This window comes from Carex rostrata, chromosome 8, assembly GCF_964058835.1.
Source record: "Carex rostrata chromosome 8, lpCarRost1.2, whole genome shotgun sequence".
NCBI classification, from domain to species: Eukaryota; Viridiplantae; Streptophyta; class Magnoliopsida; order Poales; family Cyperaceae; genus Carex; species Carex rostrata.
In genome coordinates this window covers 4,053,750-4,063,095 of record NC_135925.1, presented here as the reverse complement: position 1 = coordinate 4,063,095, position 9,346 = coordinate 4,053,750, and the positions used below count along the sequence as shown (strand labels likewise).

General features: G+C 35.9%; 1 protein-coding gene across 1 annotated transcript; it reads left to right on the top strand.

Moving 5' to 3' along the window:
* Positions 1-743: 743 nt before the first annotated feature.
* On the top strand, positions 744-8,286 carry TOZ (Transducin family protein / WD-40 repeat family protein). Its single transcript, XM_078306578.1, has 14 exons — positions 744-1,180; positions 1,646-1,828; positions 2,174-2,323; positions 2,828-3,057; positions 3,547-3,832; positions 4,134-4,268; positions 4,371-4,489; positions 4,752-4,908; positions 5,258-5,504; positions 6,004-6,080; positions 6,411-6,530; positions 6,817-6,947; positions 7,283-7,457; positions 7,862-8,286. Exons 1-14 carry the CDS (start codon positions 869-871, stop codon positions 8,174-8,176), a joined length of 2,637 nt encoding a protein of 878 aa, XP_078162704.1. The 5' UTR covers positions 744-868; the 3' UTR covers positions 8,177-8,286.
* Positions 8,287-9,346: the final 1,060 nt, after the last annotated feature.

Below are 9,346 nucleotides of genomic sequence, written 5' to 3'. Positions count from 1 at the left end.
GAGGTAGAAAAGTTATGAGAGAGAATATGAAGAGAGCTCCGTTTTTTGAACCCACCAAATTACACTGAAATGGGAACGAAAATACTGTTCTCGTAGGGAACATTACGGAACAAAATGAGATGCCGAACGCTTACATGGGATCATATTCCGATCTGACCTAATCCCATCAAAATTCCCAGTAAAAATTGACTGCCGAACAGGCCCTTAATGAGCACCAGATGTCCGGATTGAATTTGATTTGACTGGGATTAATCTGAGCCGCACTTTTTTTTTAAATTGTACCTCAGGTACCTGGGGGATTAAGCATTTTGAAAGAGCCGTGTAAATTTTATTCATTCGAGAATTATTTCGATTAACGACTTGCATAAATATATTTGAAATAAAAGAAGACGTCTCTAATTTAGAAAAAAAATAAAAAGGATAAATCACTAATTTCAATCATTAGAAAACTAGGAATAAACTAAATTAGTAAAAAGAGAGAAAATATTTTAGTTTGAATAGAAAATTAAGATATTTTATATTTTTAATGGAAAAATATACCATTTACAAAATTCTACACGAGGAATTATGAAATAAAGTACTGAACAAAACTCATCACTGGAACCATGTAACGAATTCGAACCGTTGGATCTGTATTAACACGAATATTAAAGAGGCTCGTACATTACAGGTGTGGACCGGATTGGTCCGAATTCTGATCGGACGGTCGATATAATAAACCCAAAATCTGAGGTAATGCTCCCCATGTAACAGCGCCATTTGTTAGAACCTTTTCTAAAACCCTTCTCTACCTCTGTTGGCGCCGCCCTCTTGCTCTTCCTCTTCCCGGTTCCATTCCTTCCCGCCTGAATACTAAAACCCTAGCGCCATGGCAACTACTGCACCCTCTTTCGCCCCCAAGCGAAGCTACCGGTGCACTCCTTCCCTACAGCAGTTCTATTCTGGCGGTCCGTATGCTGTCTCCTCTGACGGTTCGTTCCTCGCTTGCGCGTGCGGAGAAGAGGTGAAGATTGTCTCCGCCACCGACGCCTCCGTCAGAGCTACTATCTCCGGCGACCCTGACGCAGCCGTGACCGCGCTTGCGCTTGGACCAGACGATCGTTACCTCTTTACGGCTTCTCACAGTAGGCTCATTAGGGTTTGGGATGTTTCATCTCTTCAGTGCATCCGTTCATGGAAGGTAAATCATTTGGTTTGCAACGGTCGGGGTTTGATTTTTCTAAAGCTGGTTAGCAATTCAAGTTGAACGCGGTTAAAAGGTAATTTAGGGAGATTGTGGGATGAAAGAGTCATAATATTAACAGGAGTGTCCTTGTTAGTTTAATTTTTTCCTGCAATTGGAATGTTCTCTTTTTTATTGGTTCAATTTCATTTGATCCATCAATACCCTTTTTTTCATCAATTCACTGTGAAATTTGTATTTTCACAATTGGTTCACAAGCTCGAGTATTGTTTGCGACTGAACTCTTAATACAATATGTTCAATTGTTAGAGCTAGTGATCTCCCAACCAAGTATCAGTACCACTTCTGTGAAACACATGGATAAACAGGGCAAGGGCTGATTGCAAATTATTAGAGGTTTAGGTCAGCTACTATATCCTTACCCTCTCGGTTTTTTTTTTCTATTTTGGGAATCTGGAACAGGGGCATGATGGTCCAGTTATGGCAATGGCATGCCATTCATCAGGTGGTTTGCTGGCAACAGCTGGTGCAGATAAAAAGGTATTGGTGTGGGATGTAGATGGTGGCTTTTGCACCCATTTCTTCAGAGGTCATGGTGGAGTTGTCACCACTGTCATTTTTCACACTGATCCCAACAAGTTACTGGTAATTATTGGACCTTTATCTTTTCATTGTTTATTTTTGTAAGTAGTTGGTCTTGACCTTTTGTGACTTTTTAAATTGAATTACATAGTTTTGTGGTAGGGAATTTTGAATCTTAGTCTGAACTCTGAAGGCATGTTTGTAATTTCTGCTGGTACATACTAATAACTGAAGTGATAAATGTACATCCCCCAAATTGTGAAACTAAGTGCCGAGTTTTTCAGCATTTCTGTAATAAATATGAAAGCAAGTTGGAAAATATTTAAGAAACATAACTAGATGTTCACATGAATACTTATTCAAATTTCAAAATGATGTGCATGATCATGATTAGTTGGGTCTTTTCAGCTTTTCTCAGGGGGTGATGACGGAAGTGTTAGAGTTTGGAATTTGGAGAGCAAAAAGTGTGTAGCAACATTGGAAAAGCATTTCTCAACTGTGACCTCATTGTCGTTATCCCAAGATGGGAATACGTTGCTCAGCTCAGGAAGAGACAAGGTTCTTTTGTTACGGCCTCATTTCATATTGTGTTATTAAGTTCAAGACACTAGTACAAAATTGCTTATTTTTTCTGATTTAGAAGGCACCTTGTTGCTCATATCATTTAACTCCTGTAGTTGTTGTTAGTAGAACAATTTTTTTCATTCTATATGCATCACACTAATGGTATATTTAAACTTATCATTGGTCCAAAATAGTTAATGACCCCCTTTTAGTACTGGCTGGTTTAGAAGCAGCTTTCCGTTATTCATTGGTTATTCTGGAGGATAGCAGAAATGTGGTTTTTTTTCGGTAATTTGATCATCAAAATTAGTTCCTGGTGCTTTTTTTGTGCACCACAAGATCTTTTATGTGATTTTTAAGAACTAGTAGGTCGTTCTTTTTTGTTTCTAAAGCATTTTCTTTACACAAAGAAATCAGCCTGTGGATTTTATTTTCTTATCCTTTTCAAATTCTTGGTAATAACCACTTGCTATTTTAATTTTATGAGTATCTCTACAGGTGGTTAATATATGGGATGCATTGAAGTACACGTTTAAAATGACGGTGCCGACCTATGAGATGGTAGAAACTGTTTGTATGATTGAGCCAAACCACAATATTTTTTCTAGTTTGAGCGTAGAAAAAAAGAAAAAACTTAAGGGGAAGAAAACAGCTGATTCACTATCTTCACAAGTTTATTTTCTAACTGTGGGTGAACGCGGTGTTATACGTATATGGTGCTCTGATGGGTATGTATTTCTTTCTTAATTTAAATGTAGAGTTACTATTTATTATTTGGCCATGCAATTTTCAATTTGCATCACTTTTTTTAGCAAGTTGAACTACCGTTTATAGATCCTGATAAAAGGGCTATAAGTTCCTCCTAACACGTACACGTGGAGGATGCCTATTTCCTATAATGACAACAATCATTAATTATAATCCCCTTTTACAAATTCTGGACCAAACATAGCAGATTGCTTTATTTCATGTTGTACACTTTTGATCATTAGTTCTGATACTGGTCTATAAAAGTTGGTTTTCTTTTAGCACCTGCTGCAAACAATTCCATAGGATCCCTGCAACAAGATGTTTTGTGCTGTCTAGTTTTGATTAATATACAATTATACATGAATGTAGTGAACAAGGTGTTTTATCCCTGCAACTGCATAATCTACCACCACTTCTATTTTTATCTATTTCTTTGATGTAATATTTTTTTCTCATTAATTCAATAGATCGACTTGTATATTTGAGCAACAGAGTTCTGATGTAAATATTACATCAGACAAAGAGGATTCTGGAAGGGGCTTCTTGTCTGTGGTTATTTTACATGATGATCAGGGGCTGCTCTGTGTCACTGCAGATCAACAGTTTTTATTCTACCGCGTTATTAAATCTGATAAAGATGAATTTGACCTTGATCTTTATAAACGCCTTGTTGGTTACAACGAGGAGATTCTTGACATGAGGTTCATTGGAGAAGAGGAGAAATATCTCGCTGTGGCTACTAACTTGGAGCAGGTATTTATATTGCCTTGTTAAGCATAGTTATACTGGCAAGCTTGTTCCAGTTCTAGTTTATAACTGTACATATTTAGCCAAGGAGAGAGAAACAAATAAAAAGATGACTTTTGCGCAAACACAGATTTAAGTAGACAACGGCAAAATAAGGAATGAGAACCAATAAACTAGTAGTATGCTCCATGAAGACTCCTGTCCAGCTGTACCTGATATAACAAAATTAATGACAAACATAGTAGCTGATTCTCTATACGATATATCTATTTTTTTCCTTCATGTATTAATTTGAAAATTTTTACAGGTGAGGGTGTATGATGTTGCAACAATGTCATGTGTGTTTGTGTTATCAGGTCACACTGAAATTGTTGTATGCCTTGACAATTGTGTTGCAAGCTCAGGGCGTACACTCTTGGTGACGGGAAGCAAAGACAATACAGTAAGTTGCATGATTTTTTTTTCAGTTATCTCAATCTATATTAATGTATAGAATGTGTGTAACCCCTAATTGCTAAAAATCTCTCCTTTTTTATTATTTAAGGTGAAACTTTGGGATATTGAGAGGAGGAGCTGTCTTGGAACAGGTAGAGGCCATTTGGGGGCTATTGGTGCTGTTGCTTTTTCAAGGAAGTTCAAAAACTTTTTTGTTAGTGGTAGTTCGTAAGTACCGTACATCCTGTTTAGATTTTTCTTTCCCCTTTTTAATAACATGTTTGAATTTGGAACTGAACTGCATACATTTGAAGAAAGGAGCACCTTGGCTAACAACCATGTTTGCTCTGTTGATTTTTTTCTTTTATTAAAATACAGAATCAAAACGTTTAAATTTTTAATCGTACGCATTAATCAAAAGAATGGGCTTCATTCCTATCCACCAACCTATAATGCAGGGGTATTATATAAATCATCCATTTGATTGTAGGGACCGCACAATTAAGGTGTGGAACTTTGATGGGACATTAGAAGTAAAAGATGAGGAGCATTCACTAAAAGCAAGAGCTGTGGTAGCTGCACATGATAAGGATATAAACTCCCTTGCTATCTCTCCTAATGACAGTCTAGTTTGTAGTGGCTCTGAGGTAATCTTGCTTATCATTTAAAAAATATGCAATTAGTTAACCTTCTCATTTTTTTTTGTTTTTTCTTCTTGATTGGCCCAGAGGAAGTGGGGGTTTGCCAAAAAGAAAACTAAAAATACGTCTTTTGTAATGTAAATATTCATGATCTCAGCTGTTGGGACTGCAAATTAAAAAGATAGACATTTTATAACAAAGACTACTATACATTGCTGTCTTGCAAGATATGAATATTATGAAGCCTATTAAATGTATGGAATATCACATTCTCCCTTACAAAATGCTTAACAGACACAACATGTTTGACAATTGATTTGAATATGTAATGATTACATGATTATATATTATTTAGGATAGGACAGCTTGTATATGGAAGCTGCCAGACCTGGTGTCAACAGTTACACTAAGAGGTCACAAGAGGGGAGTGTGGTCAGTTGAGTTCTCTCCAGTCGAGCAATGTGTGTTGACTTCATCTGGTGACAGAACAATCAAAATTTGGTCTATTTCTGATGGCTCCTGCCTTAAAACGTTTGAGGGTCACACTGCCAGCGTGCTTCGTGCCTCTTTTCTGTCATCTGGGACCCAAATCGTCTCTTGTGGTATAAATTTGCAATTTTTTAATTATTACTCTTTTACATATCATCAAGTAATTTCAGTATCTGTCCTGTTGCCACTTTTGCATTAAGATTGAAGTGGGAGACATTGTACGATTGAGGCTCAAATAACCCTCAGTTGCAATTAGAAGGGCTTGCCTGTTGGGTCATTAGTAATTTGTATTATTGACTTCTCCTTGTATACTGCATATCTAGGACCTAGATCTGTGTTGCACCACTGCTAGCTGGTTTTTTGTGCAAGTCAATATTTTGTTTAACCTAGATATGTTATTCATGACCTCATAAATTTGGAAGTATCATGTGTGTTGCTGCAAAATAAATGGAGCATAAATTTGGAACCAATGACAGTTTCCTAGGTTTATATCGATGCATGCAAAGCTTTCTGTTTTTACCTTGTAAAGGGGTATTTTGATATTGTTGGCTACGCTTGAAGACTTTCTTTTGCAATTTGTTTTGTCAATTAATAAAGTGAATGGTGTTACAGGTGGTGATGGTTTGGTGAAGTTATGGACAGTCAAAACAAATGAATGTATTGCTACTTATGATCAGCATGAAGGAAAGGTATACAAAGGATGTTACTGCCTCTTATGTTACTGGCTCGATTAATCACATCTACGAGAACACCTACATAAGAATACTTTGTTTGTATTGTGTTAGCACGAACCATTATTTTTAAGATTATTAAGCTTTGTGACTAATATTTGTATGGTAGAGAGCAGTTTAGTACTACTTGAATGAACCTCATATTTAACTCTTCAAAAGAAAATGATGCAAAAGCTGAAGATGCTGGTTGGCCTATACTTGTACTATACCTGACCAAGGCTGTGCTCAGTCTGGTACATCAATCCTTGAGTTAACATATCTTAACTAAAGTAACTGAAATTGGTGAAGGTATGGGCTATGGCAGTTGGAAAGAAAACAGAAATGCTAGCCACAGGGGGTACTGATGCATTGGTCAACTTATGGTTTGATTGCACTTCTGAAGAGAAGGAAGAAGCCTTCCGAAGAGAGGTAACTTAAAAAAATTACTTACACTTTTTTTTTCCGAAGAGAGGTAACTTCCAAACATGCATTTGATATATTTACCATTCAACTTTGATGCTGTTCTATTGTTATTGGACCATATCACCTCCAGATTATCTGAAGTAGTGTAATTGAAAAACATTAAAAGCACAAACATGATAAATCAAATGAGTCATCCTTCAATTGATACTTCTTTCTGTTAGCAATAGGATTTTTTTTGTTTTATAGGGTGAGTATTTATATAGAGTTATATATGATATTAATATTACCACAGGAGGAAGCACTGATAAGAGGGCAAGAGTTGGAAAATGCTGTGTCAGATTCAGATTATGCAAAAGCAATACAACTTGCTTTCGAGCTTAGGAGACCCCATCGGCTTCTAGACTTGTTCTCTCTCCTCCATAGGTATGTTCTCTCTGTTTTACCTTTTTTCTCCTTTTCTTATATATTTTTTGCAGTTCCTGAAATTACAGATCTTCTTAGAGTCACTACTATGGCTCTTAATAAAAGATAAAAAGGAAACAGTAGTGATGTTTGAGGATTACTGTACCAGACTATGGTGCCCTCCAGGTCAGGTATGTGTCCATCAGATTTGTGACATCACTGGTTAGGCTACCAGTTTGACCTTTTCTTTGCCATCATTAGCTATAACTTATAGCAAGGACACAAAATTGTCAATACCTTTTGCATTGAAAGGGAAATGTAAAGTGGGTTGAGTTTGACATTTATCGAGTTTTCAGGAGAGGAGATGCAGAGCTACCAGTAGAGAAAGCACTTCAAAATCTCAGCAAGGAAGAAATACGTGTGCTTCTGGAGTATATTCGTGAATGGAATACCAAGCCCAAGTTATGCCATCTTGCGCAGTTTGTGCTATTTTGTATATTCAAGATCTTTCCACCAACTGTAATCATGGAGGTGTGGCTTTCTTACCTTTTGCATCCTTTCACGTGGGCCCGTTTTATGTACTACAAAGTTGTTAGTAACCAAAAAAAATAAAAAGGGTTGCTTCACAAGTTTGATTTGCAACTGGCTGTGGTTGTGATTGTGCATTTTAGGGTGTACATTTAGGCCAAAGTAAGTTCGATTTTCATGTTATATAACTGAAGTTTGTAGTGGAGTTCACTTAAAGTGAAGGGAGTTGCTTGGTCAAGGTTCAATTGGGTTCAATCATTTCTTTTCTTTAAAGTGTTCAAATGTTTACAAGTTTTGCATCAATAGTCAGTAATTTTCAGCACGCTTCCTTCCAGTTGTCCTGTTTACTTCAATACAGCTATTTGACTAACAATCTTAGCAAATTATTTTTAAAATGACTTTGTCAGATAAAAGGCATCAGTGAGCTTCTTGAGGGGCTGATACCATATTCGCAGAGGCATTTCACTAGAATAGACCGGCTTGTCAGAAGCACTTTTTTGTTGGATTATACCCTGACCCGCATGTCAGTTCTGGACCCTGATAGTGACTCTCTTTCGACCGTAGAGGACCCCATTTTGCCAGACAATAAAACCCTATCTCCGACTAACCCTCCAAATAACATCCAAGAAGAAACAGTGTTATCTCGTAAGAAAAGAAAATCTAGCAAGTCAAAAAAGGGACGAGAGAAGAAAGCCAAGGTACTTAATTCAACTGAGGCCTAGTAGAGGGTTTCCTTCTTTCCTTTCATTTTTGGTTGTAATCTATTTTTCTAAAACCTTTGGTCTAAAGACCATATTGCAATTTTGTAGCATAGTGTTGTTCATTTTGCCTAGTTGTAATTTTGTTTATGTTTAACCTTCCACCCATATGATTGTGTTCGTAAAACATTGTATTAAACTCCTTTGCTGAAATCATGCTTCTAGTCGTTTGGATTTTTGTGTTCTGTAATTTGGAGCCAGGTTGACTCTGAATCTGCAGTTCAATTACTTTTTTGTAAAATAAGCATGTAAAAAATGTTAAAAACCTGGATGAGTTAGGTTTGATTTTATTTCAGTACCAATCTATTGGTATAGGTGGTAATTAGAGGGCCAGATAGATCCTATTTGATGTGCATTTGATATCCAAGAAATACATGTAGTATTTTTTGAATGCCAAATTGACCTGGAGTCCTGGAATGATGCAGTGAAGTTATCTTCACTTGATTTTCAAACCATGTTTAAAAAAATGCGTGATTAGTTAATTGTTTGTAGATATAGTTAGTGCTTGCATTTGGTATACTATTTTTGGACTAATTATCTCATTAGTATAGAAGTACAGAAGATTATTGTACTTGTTACAATTTATTTGAATGGACAATCAAAAGAAGAAACTCTTTCTATTTTTTTTCAATATCATTCATTGTTGTTATTCTATATTTTATAAGGTATTTTAATAATTAGTTTGATATTTTTGGCACTTAGTTGATGGTTAGTTAACGAAGCGCATGTTTGATGGAAGAAAGGTATTACAATGCTATTGGATTAAGAACCAGCCTTTAATCCAATAGTAAAAGATAATATTCTATGTTCAGTTCTCTTCTAAAAAAATGAAGTGAAATCTAAGGAGGCCCAGTCGCCACATTCTTATCAAAAACAATATAATCAGACCAAACAAATTTAGAAATAAAAAGAAAAGATAGTAACCCCAAATTGGGAATATTTATAAGAGAAATTTAAATATATACCCATTGTAACTTGATCAATTAGATATTTATCCGTCAAAACTTCAAAATTAATTATTTCTCCATCTAAATATAACTATAGAGGGAATCACTTGCAACATTTATAAGTTACAACATCTTATAATAATAATTTAGTTTTGCAGTTTTTAAATTTTAAACAGTCGATCCAAAC